General features: G+C 41.1%; 1 protein-coding gene across 1 annotated transcript in view; it reads left to right on the plus strand.

The window, feature by feature from the left end:
* Window positions 1–21,093, plus strand: part of LOC112113135 (E3 ubiquitin-protein ligase HECW1-like) — a gene marked incomplete at its 5' end in the record, with an annotated part of 150,531 nt that overhangs the window by 46,638 nt on the left and 82,800 nt on the right. Inside the window, 4 exons of the mRNA XM_026654074.1 lie at window positions 881–981; window positions 3,408–4,751; window positions 8,299–8,400; window positions 14,017–14,167. Of these exons, the coding sequence (XP_026509859.1) occupies window positions 881–981; window positions 3,408–4,751; window positions 8,299–8,400; window positions 14,017–14,167 (1,698 nt within the window). The remainder of the gene's footprint in view (window positions 1–880; window positions 982–3,407; window positions 4,752–8,298; window positions 8,401–14,016; window positions 14,168–21,093) is intronic.

Consider the following 21,093-nt stretch of genomic DNA (forward strand, 5'->3'; position numbering starts at 1 on the left):
CTGAAGCAAACAAACTCAGTGAAAGACATATCTACAAGTACGGAGACAACAAATACACAATCACCAGGTTTACATGAATACTAGGATAATCTCATTTATTTGAGTTATAAATGTACGTAAAACTACCCTGAGAGCATATGCAGCACCAAATGGAAATTAAAATGTGCTTCTCTAGAAGGTATACAGATATTAGTATTTAACACTCTTCACGCTCAGTGGTTTACAAACATTGACTAAGCTTCCGTTGGGGGCAATGAGCAGATCATCTTTTTTCTAGTTTCACTCTTCTGTGGGGGGGGGTTGTGGGACTTTTGGATAAAGTGTGTCTTCAGGAGGGACTGGAAGACGGAAAGGGTGGAGGCATCATGACTGCCCAGGGATGTGCTATAGGTGTATCAACGGCATGGAAACAGGAGTGGGAGGAAGACATGAAGGGGCGGCAGTCAGTTGAGTAGCTCGAAGGGCAAAGAAGAGAGCAGAAAAGCAGGTGTGGGGAGTCAGGCTGTATTGGACTTTGAAGGCAAAGCCAAAGAGCTTGAATTTGATATAGAAGGAAAGGGGAAGGAAATGCAAGAATCTGAAGAGAAGTTTGACATGGTCAGATCATCAGGCAGGGAAGACTTGCCACCACATATACCCCAGCAAACCTGGGTTACTAACTTAACTGAATCTTTCCACTGTAATTGGAGACATTGGTCCCCCCTTCCCAGCTATTCCTTCCCTCACGCACTCAGACATGCCTGCACTGCTGGTTGGAATAATACAGTGTGAATTGCCTTTGAAAATGTCAGGTGTTTGTGAATGATACAGCAGCTTTCTCCATTCACTGTAGATACTGGATGAGTTTACAGTCTCTGTAACAGTACTTGCTTTCTTACAGGGACAGGGTTGTCAGCTACACTCTGGGACGTAGGCTTCCAACAGATCACGTCAGCGGCCAGCTGCAGTTTCGGTTTGAGATAACTTCTTCTATCCATCCAGGTATTGGCTTCTTCAGGAATGCCTTATTTCTGAGAGCTGGAATTTTTGTTTACATTCTTTTCACCTACATAGGCTTGAATTCTTTTAGGGCTAGACTGGGCCCTTAGGCAGGGTCATGAGCAAAGGATAGTACATAACCTACACCCCGCGGCAGGAGGCACAATCCCTCCCCTGCATTCCCTTTGCTCCTAGACTGTGAAGTCATTTACTACTGACCTACACTATTAAAGGACCATCTCCTCCCCTAGAATGACTCCAGGAGAGTTAAGGTTTTGCACACTGCCACATCACCTACTCCTGGGAGAGAGTAGCTCTGCTTACTCCTATCCACCCCAATCCAAGGTGTGTTTAGCCCACATAGGGAGATAAGGGAGGGTTCTTGCTCATGCTTACTCCTTTACACAGGGTACATATTCCAAGTCACAATCTTGCCCATTAATAAGAATTTATTGGTAGTCACTCTGTAAAAATGCTTTTTCTGCAGTGTATTCCACATAGCTCACCACTAAGAATCCATTACATCAATATCAGAATAGCATAGAGAGAGTTCTTCTAGTGTTGTAGCATCAGCAAGGACTCACATTAAGCATTACTTCTCCCAACAGCCGCAAAAAAAATAGCACCATATAGAGTTTCTGATTGTGTCATATCGAACCTTCAGGCACACCAAGTTTTAGTTTTACATGGTACACATGGTTTTAGACTGATTTAGTTCTTGTGTTTGTGACCATTGTCGGTGGGGGGAAGGGAAAAGGTATTTTCCAGATTATAAAAAATTTTAAGTGAGAAATGATGGCAACATCATAATAGCAAAATAAATAGATAATAATACATAACAAAACAGAGAAAGGGAAACCATGGGATGGAGGAAGGAGATGTTATCACAGTTTTAGATCTCAGCTTTCCAGCTTTACATGCTGTATTTCATCAATCAATGCAAGTATCTTGCTTTTGTGATTAGCTATGTTTTGTTATTTGCACAGAGGCCTGTGGATGTGAGCACCCTGTGCATAAAATGTTCATTAAGAGGAGTAGAGCTGCTTGGAAATGTTCTGGTTTTGACATTTTTCCATGAAAATTTTCAGAAAAAAACTGTTCTCATTTTTTGGCCTGCTCTAGTTATTAGGAAGTCCTGTAATGGTGGTGCCACCTTGATGCTAGATTTCAGTGTGAGGATCCAATGGTACTGCCCAGGGAATCTTTCTGTCCATCTGTAACAGAGCCCCTGTGAGGCTATGAGTGCTTACTTTGAAAGGAAATAGTTATATTAGTAGTTGGAAAATGTGATCCCTGCTTGTTGTGCAACACTTTCTCACCTTCAGGGCATAATTGGGCCAGTTGGGTGGTGTGAAAGGCGCGTTGGTTGCAGCTAGGAGCCCCAGGTTTTATGTCAGGTAGGGAGTAACCCCTGGGAAGAGGTGGGGTGGGCAAGAGTAATGTCAGAAGATGTGTGTGTTGGGAGCAAGGGTTGAACCTTTTCCATAAGAATGTGTCCTGGATGGGGATTCCCAGGAAGGAGGAGTCCTGGCACAGGTTGCAGCAGGGAGAGCAGTGTACACACTACCAGGATTAGGCCGCCAATTGTTACACGCATTGTGCAGAGATTTCCTAGTGAAAAATCAAAACGTCTCAGTATCTGTTTAGTCACCTATCTGCGTAACACTGTAATGTATTATTTTAATTTTCTTGGATTTCTGTGGATGCCTGTGCTCCCACAACCTATGCCCCTGATTCAGTAAATGACTCTTGTTAGAGGACAAGGTGAGTGAGGTAATATCTTTTGTTGGACCAACTTCTGTTGGTGAAAGAGACACACTTTCAAGCTTACACAGAGCTCTTCTCCGGGTCTGGGAAAGGTACTCAGAGCTAAATACAAGGTGGAACAGACTGTTTAGTATAAGTCAATAACAAATATTGTAGGAGACCATTCAAGGTGAAGTGGCCAGTTAACACTCTGTAGTCATAGGACAAAAAAGGGGGGTTGGTTACAGTTGTAACTATTACATAGTTGTAATAGTTGTAATAAACCATAAATCCCATCTCTTTATTCAGTCCATGATTTTTAGTGTCTAGCAGAGTTATGAATTTAAGCTCCCAGCCTTGTCTTTTGAAAGTGTTGTGCAGGTTTCCCAAGAGGATGAGGACTGAGATGTCAGATATGGAGTGATTGTTTTGTGAAAAGTGTTCACCCATGAGTGAATATGGTGTTTTTGTCTTTTAATCACTTTCCTGTATGAGTTCATTTGAGAGTGTGGTGATTTTCTCATTTTACCCACATAATTGTTACTGGGGCATTTAGTGCACTGGATGAGATACACCGCATGATGGATGAGATACACCGCATGTTCAGATCTTGAAAGGTATGTTGTGGAGGTGGGTATTTATCATTGTAGCAGTGGAATAATTCCTTTTTTTGTTGCACGCAGATGACGAAGAAGTCTCCATTAGTGCAGATCCTGAGTCAGCGGAACTGCAGGAAAGCCCTGTGAACAGCGCTGCAGAGGAAATCCTTGGTGAGCCTCCCTGCACCGGCACAGTGACCTCAGAAAGCACAGCTCCAGAGCAGCTAAATGGATGCAATGTGAATGGTGTCAATGTTGATAGCCCTGGGGAAGTCAACCAGAACAGCTTAAATGAAGAGCTAGCAGGAAATAGGGAGGTTGATGCAGTGCCAGCAGATGCTATTGAGTCCTTGGAATCCATCCCAGGGGAAGTGCTGCCTTCCCTGAGTGCTATGGACCTCTCTGAGCAACTGGCTCTGCTGGCTTGCACGCCTCCTCCAGAGACTGAAGTTAGGGAAAATAATAAAGTCAATTCTGTTACTCAGGGACACGACGACATCTTTACCAGCATAGAAGCTCTAGATATTGATGAGGTGAGTGCAGACATACAGACTGTCAAGGACCTAGAGAAAATTCAGGATGAGGAAGGGGCTTCAGCCCAGGAGGAGGAAGACAACAAGCTGCAGCTAAGAACAACAGGGAAGAGGAAAAACAGGCCCTGCTCCCTGCCTGTGTCTGAACTGGAGACGGTGATCGCATCAGCGTGTGGTGAGCCTGAGACCCCTCGCACACACTACATACGGATCCACAATCTGCTTCACAGCCTGCCCTCAGCACAGATGAGTAGCGATGGAGAGGAGGAGCAGGGAGGCGGCGAGAATGACGAAGAGTCAACAGTCAAGGAAATGTCAGAGAAGGATGTGGTTAGCGAGTCTGAGACGCTAGCGGCAGATCCTCCTCCTGAAAGCGGAACTGATGAGTATTTCAGCCGGGGGACTGTGCCCCGCAGCACCTCAATTGAGCATCTCTCAGACTTAAATGAGCAGCTGTTGGATGGGGAACATCCCATGACTGGAAGCGAGAGTGAATCAAGTTCCAGACCGTATGGGGACAATGAGTGTGACACCTCTTGCTACAGCCCATCCTGCTACAGCACTTCCTGTTACAGTACGTCCTGCTACAGTACCTCCTGCTACAGCCCTTCCTGTTACGACAGTAACAATCGCTTTTCCAGCCATACCCGTTTCTCCTCTGTTGACAGTGCAAAGATTTCTGAGAGCACGGTCTTTTCCTCACAGGATGATGAGGAAGAGGAAAACAGTGCCTTTGAGTCAGTGCCAGATTCAGTGCAAAGCCCTGAACTGGACAGGGAGCAAGTGGATGTCTCCGCCCAGTGGCCAGATGAACTCGTAGCTCATGGTGGGGATCCACAAAGAGCAACTGAAACTCTAGAGTCCCCAGTAGCAGGTCCGAGCAACAGAAGAGAAGGTTAGATTCTGAGACTCAATATGCAGAACAACCTTGATTATCTGGATGTCAGCAGAGGCATCAGATAATTGAAGTTGCAGATAAAAAAGGAATTCTCAGTATTATTAATAAATATATGGGAGATGTGACCGGTATCAGGTATTGGGGGGGTTGGATAATTGAGGCTGTGCTGAAAAAAAAAAATCAGAGATTAGCATTTCTATCGTCAGTTTCTGTTAAATAGTATAATAATAAATCAAGAATCTTACACATCAGGTCAAAATTAGGATCACCAGTTCTACCAGTCTGTCCCTTCTTCCAAGGGATTTTTCAGTTTTACATATCTTGTGTGCTACCATGTGTATTACAAATGACAAGGAGATCTATGTGTGTTTATGAAGGGGCAGATCCAGAACTGGTGTAAATCAACTGATTTACAGCAACTGAGGATCTGGCCCATTATGTGTGTGTATGTAATATATATACACATCCGTACACACAGAGGATATATTATGGAGAAGTCCTAGTATTTGCTAGTTTAGGTTGAGTCAACTTTCTGTTATAAACCCAATTGCCTAACCTTCTCCACCTACATTCACCAAAATCAACCTCAGATTTCACATGCGACAGATCATATTTCCTTGGATGCATAACTATCAAATACAGTTCCCATCACCACACATCTCTGTAGGTATATTGTATGTAGAGATATATCGTTGTCTGTTTATGTTGTCATCGTAGTTGTTTAGCTCTTTTTTTTCGTGAACACTTCAATTCCTTGTGTTCAGTTCCTCCCTAGCATCGCTTGGTTTACTCCAGTGAATTTGGTCACTTGTCTTTTCTTCAGCTTGTGTACTGATTTTTTGAGACTGAAAAAGTAAAGGCTCAGATGCTTGGCTACAGCCACAGTGTGTGCAGCAAAGGTAAAAAGAGGGGTTGTAAAGATAGTCCTTGTGTTCCCTAATCTTGTGCTAGAATGTTCCTCCAGTCTGAGTTACACCAGCTTCTCACCATGGCTGCATGAGGGATCACCGGCCCCAGCCATACCATCCTTCCCCCTACTCCAACAGAAATAGGAGGAGTGCATGAGTCACTATGCCACCAGAGGATCTCCCTACCATGGTGAGGTCCTGGATATGGCAGTTTTGGGCCTCCTTTCAAACATTTATGTACTGCATTAATTATTTGCTCTGTAGTGCAGGAACTAGTCCAAAGAATCAAAATTCCCAGTACTACACAGCAACAGAGATGAGAGAAACACTCAGTAACATGGGCATTCTTCACTGTACATGAGGCTCTTTCGGTGTAGGCAGTATTTGTGTATGTGTGTGCATATGGGTGCGTGCGTGGCTTTTTTGTTTGTTTTGTGATATGTGTATATACAGAGAAAGAGAACAGAGTTGTGCCCTAATAAAAATGGATTCAGCAGTGCTCCGGTATTAAGCTTCAGATTTCTGGAGATGTCCCTTCAGTATATTTAAAGGGCACTGTAGAATGTTCACTGTAGCTTTACTTTCACTAGTAGAGAGAGAATACAAGAGAAGGACAGCATGACTGGTTAGTTCACCATGTTCTTCTAATATTGGGTGAGATGTTTCAATAGTTGATCACATTGTTTAATTTATTTGGTGGTTATTAAAAGTACAGTAGATATGGTCGCCTCCATCTGCTCCAAGTGACTGACACCCCATGCTTCAGCTGGCTTGGCGTAAGTAACTTGACTAGGGGGAGTCAATTATGGTGAGGTAAGTAAAGAAATGCAGATTGATAATCTGGCAATTGGTGACATAACTGTAGCAACAGGAAAATGTAAAAATTATTACAGATGTGTTTGCAGCACTGCATAGTAATTTAAAATAATTCTACTTCGTATTCAGAGAGGGGGCACATGTAACTGTGAGATGTGTCTGTACTCTTATTAGAGGCTTTAATGAAGACATTTCAGAGGGTTGTGATATCATCAGAGCACCCAGGTGCGTGTGTAACTTTACCTACATTTTGTCCAGGTAAATTTTCTCATTAGTGAATGGTGCAAGGTTTTTTTTTTACAAACAAAAGTGTTTGTATTAAATTCACATATCAAATTCCTTTCTGCCTTATTTATATTCTACATATTGGCAGTTTAAGGGGGAAAATATTTTAGATGACTTTTTAAAAAAAATTATACTTTGATGGCAAGATATAGCTCGTTTTTATAGAGTGGTAAGATTTAGACATGAAAGGTAACTAAACCAGTCAACATACACTGAGGTGAGCTTATTTGTACGGTTCTATGCTATTTTTCTTTTTTTCAATACAGTGGTATAATTTTCTGGCAATATCACAAACATTAAAGATCACTTTGTTTCTAAGCTTACCTTGGATTTTAATTGTATCTGTTTTATACACACTGTAAATGATGTATGCTGTCTGGAGTTGAAGGTTTCAGTAGGAAAACTATTGTCACACAGCTTGAAAAAGTGACCAGCAGTGGGATACAGTATATAATTCTGAATCTGCAAGATTTTAAGAAAGGACTGGGGCAAATATTCTCTGAATTCTAGAACCCGTGAAGTGCAAAAGTATGGGTTCCAAGTGCTCACATTCAATTCTAACATAAGGAATAATGTGGCCTCCCCACAATAAGGTTGTAGTTCCTGAAGGGATTCTAGTGACATCAAAAATGCTGAGCAATTTATTCACATCACCAGGACACCAGGATGGAAATATGTACGGTTTTCATTTGGGTGTCTGTATATAGGTACATATTTAATACAATATAGTGTTCAAAAAATCTTCCTCTGCCCCATCTACAGTATCTCTCAGCCTCTTCTTCTCTTTCTGTATTTCAGGTCTCCCCCCCACCTCTTTATCTCAGGTTCCTTCTTTCCTGTGTCTTCTTATCTTTTGCTCTCCTCACCCCACCTTTCTCCCATGTTTTTGATCCTTCTCTCACTCTCCCCACCTTCCACTCAAACTTGACAGTTTGAATTTTGAACTGTTTACATTCTAGTTTCCATGACTTTAAAAGTACGGCAGATGCAGGCCTTCTGCATTGCAGGGACTGCAAAATCCTGCCACACCACTTCACATACACTCTTGTGGATTTGCTCTAAAGGAGGCTTTTGTAATAGCAAAGAAAGCAGCTCTCAGCATTTAGATGGAGTGAATCCAAGGTTGGAGCTAGGATTTTATGTGGTCCTGCCAAGCTCCTGCAGGAACTCCCAAAACCTTGCACTTGGTAGTATTTATGAAGTACTTCTCAGACATCAGTCCTGATTCTCCTCACTTACATTGGTGTAAATCTAGAGTAAATGAGTCCAGAATCTAGCCCATCATTTCTTATTATGTTCTCAAGCCCAAGATCTGATCCTTGTCTGCATTATTTTAATAATTCTTTGCCATGTAAGTTATTATTAAAACCATGCCTGGACATATGAATAAGCAATAGCAGCTAATACACCACATGGCTGCCTGCCCTGTTTTTTTTGTTTTTGTTGGGGGTCACTTGTTTTACAGTAGTGTATTTTAAACCACCTTTTGCCAAAACAGTGAATGAATATGAATATCTTGAATATCTTGTCCATAGGTGATTGTCCTTTACTCCATAATTCTCAGCCAGTCAGCCAGCTTCCTTCCCTGAGGCCCGACCACCATCACTATCCAACTATTGATGAGCCTCTTCCACCAAGTAAGCTTTAGTTTTTTAAATGTATTATTTTTTTCAACCTTTCCTGTTAACCTAAACAGTGTACAGGTCAGTGTGTCTCTAAATAATCTCCTCATCCCCTGCACCTACCTTGTTCCAAACCCACTTAATGTGCCCTTTTATTTTCCTTATTTGGTCCTTATTTTAGGTGTCTCCATGTCATCTTGGGCAAGACACACAACTACTCTGTGCCTCAGTTTCCCCATCTATACAATGGGGATAATAACACTTCAGTGTCTCAGAGGGGTGTTGTGAGGCGGTAGAAGTGTTTTGAACTCCTCCGATGAAAGGCTCTGTGTATAAGCATTCTTATTGTCTTTAATGTTTGTCCTCTAGCCTACTCGTTGCATCCCTGTGTCATGACATTATGGGTATGTCAACACAGAGTCTCAGAGCCCAGGTCAAGTGTGGTGGGCTTGCGGAGCTCATGCTGTGAGGCTAAAAGTAGCAATGTAGACATTTGGGTTCAGGCTGTAGCCCTGTGAGCCTGAGTCAGTTGACCTGGGCTCTGAGTCTTACCGCCACGGGTATTTTTTTGTTGTGTAGACGTCCCCTGTGTCAGCTTCAAAGACAGCTTGGGATGCTGTCTTTGTCCTTGCAGCCTTGCTTGCAATGCCAGGCATCCTCAAAATCAGGATTCTCTTTTGAAAATCAAGACAGGTAGCAATTCTTAATCAGAGTGATAAGAGGAGAAGACAGGGACAAGGTAGGTCACATTCTAGTGACGTCACATTTCAATTGCAATGCCCCCTCTAACAGTTAATGTGAGGGTCTCTGCTCTGAAGCAAAATGACTGACTTATGGACCTACAGCTTCCTCTAGCCGCATGTTTTTGTGGTTCCATATAAAAGCACTTCTGCACTTTACTGGGGAGGATTTCACAGCTTTTAACTTGCATATTCCTAGAGGAATGCCCAACTTTTTGCATTAGCGTAATTTGTCCAGTAGAGTGCACTCTCTGCCCTACAACACATAGTGTATCATCTTTCGAGTTTAGCACATGATTTAACAGGAAAAAATGCTCAGCATCTTAAAAACTAACCAGGCTTAAAAACAAAGCTCTCTATTTTCTTCTCAGCCTGAGTAAAGAACGTAGCTATGTGACCTATGGTGCCCTTAATAAAAAAAAAATCATTTATCCACCAAGTTGTTAGTATTCCCTAAACTGAATATTCCACTCAATGCTGGCATCAGTTATACAGTAGTGGTGAATGATCCAACTGCCTTCAGCCCCATGAAGTCTTATTAGGGGCACTGTGTGGACTACCAGTGAATGATGAATTAGGAACAGTTACTTCTGTAATAAGTAAATATTTCTCTTCCCACTAATCTTACCTCACCATTTTGTGAAGGGGAGAAATTTCTAGCTAGACTACCTATTAATAAGACACTGACAGCAGCCATGCAAATGAAACTTACCCTAATCCATGCACTGATTGGAGACATTCAAGTTCAGCCCTATGGCTTGCTTAATACAGACTACCTCCCTTTTAACACCAACCTCAAAAGGTAAGTATTTTCAGCATTGCTCCTAATGAAGGCAATTATGATGGAGTTTAATCTACACAAAAGCAAAAGTACAATCATCTGATAGTAGAGTCATATTTATTTAATGTTAATGCACCCATTACTTTGATATCTACACTATATCCTACGTGTAATACATGTAAAGTATATTGTCCCTGAATATATCCCTCCTCAATGTGCAGTGCCACGTGAATTTTTGCTAAAGAAATTGAATTAAATAAATGGAGATATCCTATCTCCTAGAAATGGAAGGGACCTTGAAAGGTCATCAAGTCCAGCCCCCTGCCTTCACTAGCAGGACCAAGTACTGATTTTGCCCCAGATCCCTAAGTGGCCCCCTCAAGGATTGAACTCACAGCCCTGGGTTTTAGCAGGCCAATGCTCAAACCACTGAGCTATCCCTCCCTCCCTGTACAATCTATAACATTTTTAAAGCCCATGAGAAGTACAAACTAAGGTCTGATCTAAAGATTTTTCTTTTTCCGGTGTTGCGGAAAGACCCTTTTCACTTGCTTATCACAACTAAAACACTCTTAAATAAGAGAGAGAGAGAGAGAATGGGGGGGCAGCTCCAGCCAGGCCAACGGGGCCATGCATGGGGGGCAAATTCCACGCCTACTCAAGGTATGCAGTTTGGGGGAGGGTCAATGCCCCCTCGTACTCCTCCCAAACCACACCCGATGGAAAGAGATTGTTCATTTTAAATCAGGTTTACAGTGAACAATGTTTAGAGCTTCTAAAATGAAGAGAGACTAGAGTCTGTCCATGGTTATGGTTGAAGATAATTTCCCATCATTACAAGGACAATATCGACTGAACCTTAACATTCCCATATCCAAATCCATGTCCCTGAAATATCACATGCCAGATTTTAGTTCATGGTAGAATATTTTGTGAGGTTTCAGGAAAATCAGTTAAAGGCTTTTGAGAGACCTGTAGATTCAAAAAGTGAGGTGGTTTTCCCCTTGCAGTCAGTCTTGCTTGATCATAGCCCCAAAACAATATGAATTCAAAATTTAGTTTATTCTGTTAGTCCTGATGAGGAATTTTTCTTTGACTATGTTTATTTTGGGGTGTGGAATAGAATTATTTAGATTTTAACATGATTTTTCGTGTCTGTAGTAAACTCTTCATGGTGAACGTAAGATTTTAAAGCATGCATCAGGTTGCAGAGTTTGTATGGTGCAATGCCAGTGCTAATGGACATATCCAATGGTTAGTTGTTTTTACTGGTGGAAACCCTACCCTACATTTGGGTCCTAACTCTGAGCTGCACCACTTAGAAGATGTACCACAGACAGGGATGTAAAGAGGAGCAAGGTGGCTTTGTCCCTCTGGGGTTGCAGGTCTGCCAGGGACAGGTGTGGCTCATGGTGTATGTAAGAGCAGCCTCAGCGGCTGCTGTAATGTACATATGGGCTGCAGTGGTCCCAAAGGGACCATCTGGCAGTCCAGGATAATTGGAGTGCAGAGCACAGTAGCCTCACCTTCTCCTGATCCCAGGCTATCTCCTGGTGTGCCCCTGCTCTGAAGTTATAAGGGGGCTGGTGTAGGGCCATAGTGTCAGCCCTACACTGCCCAGAGAAACCCTCTGCCAAGGGGTAATTCCCACATGCAGTGATCTGGCTGTTTTTTGGACCCTTTACATCACTGGAGCAACATAAAGGGGCTGGAACAGAGCTCAAAATCATGGCCTCTGTCCATCGGTCAGTCTATGCATTTATCTGTGCAGCCATCCATTCATCTTACCACAAATTCTGTGTTGTATGCCCTTTGAATTACTTACTCCCCTGTGTGATGGTAATGCTGTTTGGGAGGGAAATAAATGCACATCAGCCAACAGTGAGTTTTGTTTATATGTTGGCAAGGAATAGTCACATCAGCACACACAACTCTCTCTGGCCAGATGCTATAGCACAATGCTCTGACCCAACAAAACAAACATGCCCAGCAGATATTCTCATACACTCTCCCTGAATTTTCACTGTGTCTCCTTTATCCTGACCTGATGTTTCCACTGTGACCTCAAGCACTGGACACATCCAGCTGCTGCTAGGTTTGACTAGATGCTTTCTGCTCAGAGGTTGGATTACCACATGTATGGCTGCAGACACATTGCAACATGCTTTCTTCAAGCAGTGTGACATTCAGTTGGGTTTGTGGGTAGCACCTGCCTTAATGCATTCTGTGTGACGTTGTTTTTGCTGAGGTGTGAATGTATGTGTGGTTGGCATTAGCAAGAGTACGGAGTGTGAACTGATATGTCTCAAGGAGATGTCAACTGTTATCTGGGAATTCAGGGTTCCTCAACAGGCCCTGACTGACCAAGGTCCTTCAAGAATCCCTATAGGCTGGTTTCAATGGAGGGCACATGGTTGCCTAGGGTTCACGGATTATACACTGAGTCGTGATTTTGTTCAGATTGTTATCTGGTTGCTCCAATCTGGAGTGTTGGGTGCTGGTTAGCCTTTGCCCATACTCCCACTCAGGCACCCACATGGATAAAGAAGGTATTTTTAATAACATTATGATAAGGCATGTCACCTTAGCTCTGGCCAGCACTGTCTGTCTCCTTACTGATCAGGCACAGTGTTTGGGGGAAGGTAGCTGGTTGCAGGGAGTTGGATTCCAGATGCAGTAGGAGGAAACACAGCTCTCTGTTGCTCTTGGAGGGCATGAGGGAAGGTTCACAAAGAACCCAGAACTCTTGGTCCTAAGGTGGAACACAGAGCCACAGAGGAAAAAAAGTGGACTTTACCACTCTTGGGGTACAGAAGTGCTCCAGGAGGGGGAATATATATTACTGTTTAGTTGTTATGTCATCAGCTGATGGATCGTCGTGTAACAATAATGTAGTTAGCAGATCAAATTTGTGCAACTTCACTCAAGAAATTCTAAGGTTTTTTTATCTACAATTTGATTAGCTCATTCACTTCTTAAATTTCCTCTTACTCCTAACACCTTTACCAGTGCTCTTGATGCTTTTAACTACCAGTGTATTTCATGCAAGCTAACAAGCAGCCATCAGATGGGTAGGGGCTTTTGGTTACACTCCTGGCCAACTTGGACCTAATTTCAACAAGAGACGTGAGGGTGGAAGGTTCAGTATCTTGTTACCAATTACCTCAGCTATCTGGTCCTTATCAGAGTGATAGATTTAAAAAATTTTAAAATATGCATATATTTCTGAGAATATGTCCAACCAGTCTGTGACAAGTTTTAGGTAGAGGGCCTTAAACTGCTCTGTATTATCCTTCTGAAAGCTTAAAAAAAAGCCAACCTATCAAGTTTATTCTAAAACATAACAAAAAAGTGAACATAGGACTTGCCACACCAGATTAAATCACTGGTCCACCAAGCCTAGCATCCTGGCTACCAGTGGCCAATTCCTTATGGTTTTCCCATCCACAATGAATATAGCCAGTTGTGCAATGCTGTATGTGAGAGTTACATGGAGAAATTTTTATGCTGTAAAGCATGTAATTTGATTACTCACCTCAAGAAACAGAACTATAATAAGTATTAATGGTTATAGAATTATCCAGCCCTTTTTAAAAATACAGTCACTGTGTCTCACTCATTATTGATGGCCTGTGGCAGTGAATTCCATAGGGTGACTGTAGGCTCTGTGTGAAGTAATATTTATGTATGTGTGTATACTACACATACATATATACAACAAACCTGTGGAACTTATTGCCGTGGGATGTTGTGATGGCCAAAAGTGTAAATGAGTTCAAAAAAGAACTGGATGGAGAATACATCTTTCAATGGCTATTAGTCTAGCTAAGATGGTCAAGGATGTGACCCCATGCTCGGGCAACCCTACACTTCTATCATAATCTGGGAGTGGAAGACAGGTAGATCACTCCATAATTGGTCTGTTCTGTACACTCCCCTGAAGCTCTGGTACTGGCCACTGTTGGAGACAGGATACTGGGCAAGATGGACCATTGGTCTGACCCAATATGCCAGCTCTGATGGTCGTGTGTATGTATTTCATGAGCATCTAGGCTTTCTGAAATTTCTCAAACTGATGACTTCCTCCTTTCCTTTCTTTTTTAATACTAGACTGGGAAGCTCGGATAGACAGCCATGGAAGGGTATTTTATGTGGATCATGTGAATCGAACCACAACATGGCAGCGCCCCACAGCAGCAGCCACTCCAGATGGAATACGCAGATCTGGTTCAATCCAACAAATGGAGCAGCTCAATCGGCGGTGAGTAATTCTGGACTGAAATCCCAAAACAACACCACTAAGAAAATGTTCTAGTTACGAGTAATGGTACTCATGTAATTCCAAACCAGCATCTGAAATGTTCCTGAAATGACTAAAACATAAATAAACTATGAGATATATTTGAAGGTACAATGTTGAATAACAATTAGCAGGTCAGAACCTACTGCTGGTGGATGATAACCATCTTGCTTTAAAAAAGGTGACATTTTTAGCACTGGCAATTTGGGATCCCAAAATAAATTGAAACAGTTTTCAGTGCTACTTTCAGGCTGGCTTTACAATTATAAAACACTGTACTTTTTAATTAGTATTTTTTATGTAGTTCCATAAGTCTATATGGTACTTTACTACAGGAAGTAGTGTTTAAAAATAGCAAAGTGCCTGACCAAACAGATTATAGTCTAGAGACACAAAGTGAACATAGTGCATTGCACAAAGAGTGACGTGCTCAGTCCTCATCCTCAAAGGAAACCTCTACAACACCTTCAAAAGACAAGCCTGGGAACTTAAATACATAACTCTGCTGGACACTAAAAACCATGGATTTAACAGAGACATTAGTTTTATGGCCCATTACAACAACTTATAACACACTCTGCTGCCTACTAATACTCCTTTGTCCTACGGCTGCTGAAGTTTTAATTGCCCACTTCATTTTAAGTGGTCTCCTACAATATGTGTGAACCCCTTATGCTTAACAATCTGTCCCACCTTATATTTCGCTTGGGCACTCTAGTTTCCTTCTCCACACCTGAAGAAGAAGAAGAGCTCTGTGAAGTGCAAAAGCTTGTCCCTTGGACCAACAGAAGTTGGTCCTATCATGGCTTCCCTTCACTTTTCTCCCACCACTTATGAGAAGGATCAGTGCAGGTGGGGGTGGGGAGGCAGGATTCTTCAGAGCTTCTGTGTTACCTATGAGAGCAGAGGATAGATGGTCTGGGTGAGAATATGAAGAGAAGTCAAGCAATCAAGCCCTGAATTCAGGCTTCAGCCCCACTGCTTTGAGGTGCTTCAGCTTCCAGACCTCCACTGTGCTCCTCCAGCTGCTACACCTATACACCTACCCCAGTCTTTTGGGAGCTATTCAGAGACGAGGTCAGGAAAGCAACAGCTCTAGTTGCTGAGAGCCTCCCTTTGTAATTTTTCTCCACCAGTGCTGAGGACTGAATGTTATGGATGCTCATGCAGTTGGAATTATCATGTCCCCACTATAGCGCTCTAGTGGTTCCTTCCCAAGTGCAGCCAGGTCCATGGGTTGGGAAACACCAACATGTAGCTGTTGACATCAGCAAGGCTGACAAGCTGTGACACAGCATGAATGAGATATTTGTTTTAAATAGTGAGTGCTAATGAGTATCCCACTGAAAGACATTTCAAAGCCCTTTGCACAGCTGGAGGAAACTAGAAACACTTCCTTAAAATGAATCCCGAGAGAGGGAGTCTCCCTCCGAATGAGGCAGCTTTATCACTGATACCAATGTCTATTCAACTACTACTCTACACAAAGAAAGATTTGTTAGTTTCCTTTGTTTCCTTGTATTTCAGAATGAATTGAGGGAAGAAGAGTAAAAGAAATATATAGCTAGGCAATAATCTTACACTCTTACCTCAGAAAACATTTTCTCATCCTCTGCCTCTGCTTCCTGTAATGATATAGTTTCTTATTTAAATAAGCAAGACTGAAATTGTTATCCTCTGATTATAGGCTTTAAAATGGCATGAAGGTTGGTTTGGGTTTTTCTAGTACTTTAAAAACATCATTTGGGGATCATCAGAGCGCCAAGCTAGGAGACAGACAGAGTGCTTGAACGGTCCTTCTTTCCATGGCAGGAAAATAAGATGGGAGTTACTTAGATCCTTTGTAGGGAGAAAATGGTCGCTGATGACAGCCATCAGGGAGTTTTCCTAAGGGCTAACCAGCTTTCTGAAAATGTCTATCGTGCAAAATAGATCATAACCACAAACAGGTCCATGAGGAATTGTCCTCCGCTTCTCTCCAAACCTAGCATGCTGGGCACAGAGTGGGCATTTTATACCATAGTATAATTTTGTTTATAGTGGTAAGAACTTGCAATAGTTTGTTTTAATTATAATTTTCCTCAGAAGGTGCCAAGCTACCATATTAATTTATAAAGAAAAGACAGGCGTTTCTAGAAACCCCTTGCAGTGAATTGGATAGATGTTGTCTGCAGCCATCAAGGGCTTGTGTAAATTATAGTTTTTTGTTGTGCTGTAACTTGAGTTAATTGAATACCAATTAAGCTGAGCTAATGGATACCATCGTAAATTTATTGTAGACAGTCACCATTTGTTCCATGAGGCTAATCTCTCTTGGGTGAGCCACAAACAACCAGGAACAAACGTTGGTGAGTGTCTAAACTAGAAATGACAATTGTGTTAGCTAGCTCAGGTTAATTGGCAATACCCTTAGGCCATATCTACACTTATAAGCTTACAGTAGCACAGCTGTACTGTTACAGTTGTGCAGCTATAAGAGCACTTGTGTAACGGTGTTATGTCGATGGGAGAGAGCTCTCCTGTCGACATAATAAAACCAGCTCAATGAGTGGCAGTAGCTCTGGCGGTGGGAGAGTGTCTTCCGCTGACATAGCGCTGTGCAAATGAATGCTTATGCTGAAAAAACTAATGTTTTTTCACACCCCTGAGTGACAAAAGTTTTGCCAATATAAGTGCTAGTGTAGACATGGCCTAAGTCAGTGGGTCTCAACCTTTCCAGACTACTGGACCCGTTTCAGGAGTCTGATTTGTCTTGCGTACCCCCAAGTTACACCTCACTTAAAAACTACTTGCTTACAAAACCAGATATAAAAATACAAAAGTGTCACAGCACACCATTACTGAACAATTGCTTACTTTCTCATTTTTTACCATATAATTATAAAATCGATTAGAAAATAAATATAGTACTTACATTTCAGTGTATAGGATATAGAGCAATATAAACAAGTCGTATGAAATTTTAGTTTGTACTGACTTCACTAGTGCTTTTTAAGTAGCCTGTTATAAAACTAGGCAAATATCTAGATGAATTGATGTACCCCTTGGAAAACCTCTGCATACCCCAGAGGTACATGTTCCCCTGGTTGAGAACCACAGAAGTGACATCCTTGGTTTACATTTTAGTTTTCTATGTTTTCATATAGTTTGATTCCTTTCTTGACACCCATGTTTGGTTTAGGATTTGATCATTAATGATTTAATACACTGTAATTAGGCCAATAATACTTTTGTTGCTCATCTGTATATGGGTATTTTTTAGCATTTGTACATTCAGGATATATAGTGAGAAGCGGAGGGGATTTTCATTAGTAGCGTATTTCTCCTCACTTGATTCCCAGTGGAGACTAAGCACATTACAACTGAGTAATTGTGGAATCCCATGGTTTCTTAGCACAAAAAAAGCCATCTGGTAATTCTTTAATCTCTGCTGTAAAAGAGCTCCATTAAGTAAAAATGCTGAATAGACCACCAAGTCTTTAAGAGGCTTCTCTTGTCATGCCAATGTTTGTATATGTGTAGCCATGGATATTTCCAAAAATTCCAGCAAAAGAGATACATATTGGCCATTGCAACAAACTTCACCAACTTGTGTATTTCAAAAGTGGGAAGCAATTTTATGGCCAGGTGAAATAGAGAAATTATCTGACCTGAACCAGGTTTCAAGATTAGCTCATTCAAAAAATTCAGGTAACTTGGATTACCAGTTTGTGAGAAAAACCTTTTCTTAAGCTGTTGTTGAAAACCACTACTTAGTCTTGAATATTATTTTCAACAACTATTTTAAAAAAGTTTTGTTATTGTAGGTCAAACCTCATTACCTGGAACAGTTTTTGTTAACTCTGCTTGAAAATCCTTTCTAGGTGAGGTATACAAAGAACTTGGATGATATAATTAAAATCAGCCTGAATTTTTGCCCCAAACTCAAACAAAATGGAACCCAAAACCTTTTGAGGTTTGAAAAAAAGCTCAGTCTACTTTCTTTTCACACAAATCCGTTCACCTTCCCATTTCCTAGATTCATCTGGGAGAAGGAGTGGAAATACCAAAATATCACTAGGAAAGCTTGCTACTTTCATCCCTGCCAAAACCATAAAGTATTGGAAATCTAGTTTGAAAAAGGAATGGCTGAGAGTATTCTGTTCCAAGGGCCTAATCCTTCATTCTGTGAATACTCAGAGATCCCCAATGACTTTAATGGACATTTTGTCTATATAGGGAATGCAGGATTGGGACCTACAGTCTGGATAAGATCCAAACACCCCTATATTTTTTTTTATTAGAAGAGTCTTCCTCCTTTACTACAGCACTTCTTGCCTTTCCTCAAGTTACTGAAGCAAACAGCCAGCGCTGTTCAAATTACATGACATAGTTAACTATCCACTGTGATCTGGTAAAACTGTGCAGCATTTGTGTAACTAGACTTGTCTTTACATGAATAATAATAATAATAAATGACACAATAAATAATAATAGTACAGTAAAAACAGCCTCTAGTGTGGTTTTTCTAATCCATTATTTCTTTGACAAATCACTTTGAAAAGGGACTGTGATTTTCAAATACATTCCCATAACTTTTGCCCTTTCAAAGTTTTTTTACAATTACATGGGCATTTTCTGGTATTTATATAAGACAATTTTACAGTATCTAGACAAAAAAAAAGTAGCTTGTTTTTGGCATACAGCTAGCATTACTGTGTAAAGTTTGCCAGCAGGGGATTTTCTAACATCTAATTAAATTGAAGCTACAGTTACCATATATATAAAACTTTTGACTATATTAACTACTTTTTTCTGCTCTGCTGTTGCATAAGGGTGTTGTAAAACTCCTGCCGTATTGGAGTGGAAAGTTTACTCAATTAGCCTACAGTCAAGTGAATAAAAATTTTAAAAGCTTGTTATAAAATAAAGGGGGGAAAAGTAGAGGTAAATTAATGCAGTTGTGAAATCTACTATAATAATTTGCTTCTAAGGTGTATGTTTATCTAAAAACAAAAATCCCCAATTCTCTTACTTTTTTAACCAATTCTAAATATGTTATTTATTGAGCTATTAAAAGCTACATTAAAGGAAAACTTGGGAATACTGAGGAAAATGAAAACTACTGTGTTAGTCAAGTATAAATCCATTAAATTTTCACCCATTTTCCATAATTTAGCCTAAACTCCAGTAACCTGTTGAGAGTTAGTATGCTACTGGAGATGCTGTCTTTTGAATGGGATGTAAAATCAAGGTCCAGACTACTTGTCTTCAGAGATGTCATGGCACTTTGAGATATAACCGTTGGAGTTCAGGCCAGAATCTAACTTGGCATAAATACATATTTTAAAAAAAACAAGAGAAAAATGGAGGGATACTCTTCATAAGTCTGGAGTCACACAGATGAAAGAAAGAAGAACAGAAACCAGGAAAAAGAGAGACAAAGAACCTTGGGCCAAAGATCAGATATAATCAATGAAGCTACATGGATTTATGCCAGGTGGGGATCTGGCCCATTATGAATGCTGAGAGTTAATGAAAATGAGACAACAAAAAATGTTTAAAAATATCAGGGTGGGGCAGAAGCTCGTTAAAATTATTAACAAGATAGATATCTATTGTTTTTAAAAATATTTTTCATTCAATAATTTTTTTAATTTGTCACATTCTTGTCATACATTATCAGAATCCCAGTCTGGGGCCTGGTCATGAACATAAAGGTTAGAAGCTATGGAGGTTCTCTCACCCCTAGTCTATCAAATGTTCAATGAATGAGTCACCAGTATGGCTACAGCAGGACTGACTTCCCACATTATTTATCTCTGTTTTACAATACATAGAATTAGTACTGTATACTGCATATTTTAAACATAATGAACACATAAAAGAGAACATCCTTTATGGGACTCAAATCTTCAACATCATGAACACTGTGGCCCTGATCCAGCAAAATATTTAGCACCTGCTTAACTTTAAGCCCAAGAGTAGTCTCATTGAAGTCAATCAACATGAAACTGCCATAACAGAGAAAAAGGTTTTAAAAGCTTCACTCCACACCTGCTTCTTCTTCGTCCTCCTTGTTTCCCTCCTTGTTCTCACTGGCTCTGTCCTAGTGCTTAATTTGTAATGAAAGAGGCGCCAGGGCTCAAGCAAGATTTTTACATTCATAACTGATGCAGGAAGCCCAGAGGTGCTGGGGCTCTGAACTGCCAAGCCTAGAGGTACCAGAACTGAGCCCTGGCAAGCCCTGGCACAAATTAAACACTGCTCTGTCCCCTTCAACTCTTTCCCTTCAGCTTTCCATTTAGCTTATCATCACCAAAGTCAATCCATATACACACACAAAAAAGCATGGAAATAACATGACATGTCCTGCCCTTATGTTGTTCACTCCACTTGTGTGTTACACCACTTTCCTCAACCCTGTGTCTGTTTTATCTGTTAGATTGTCAGCTCTTCGGGGCAGAGATTGTCCATTGTTCTGTGTTTGTACAGTGCCTAGCACAACGAGCCTGTTCTCGGCTGGTCCCTAGGCACTACCACAACAAACATGATGAATAATAATGATTAGTAAAAAAAAAAAATGAATACTGGTTATGGAGCCAAGGCTGTGAAGTGTTGAACACATTGAGCATACTCCCATTGCAATTGTAGGGAGTTGAGGACACTCAGCACCTCAGAGGATCAAGCCCTATGTGATTGATTATGTTAACCTATGACAAATTGGGACTTGATTCTTCCCTGCCTTTCACCTTATATAGTCACTGATCCCTGTGGAATGTGGGTGATTTGCACAGGTGCAAGACAGGGAATACTCAGGCCCATTGGTGCTTTAAAAGTACATGCCGATTTTAGCAATATTTTAATTGTTCAAAAGTGTTGATTTTTCCAACTCTCATTAAGAAAGA

The sequence above is a fragment of the Terrapene carolina genome, unplaced genomic scaffold, assembly GCF_002925995.2.
Source record: "Terrapene carolina triunguis isolate 2854851 unplaced genomic scaffold, T_m_triunguis-2.0 Scaffold180, whole genome shotgun sequence".
NCBI lineage: Eukaryota > Metazoa > Chordata > Testudines > Emydidae > Terrapene > Terrapene triunguis.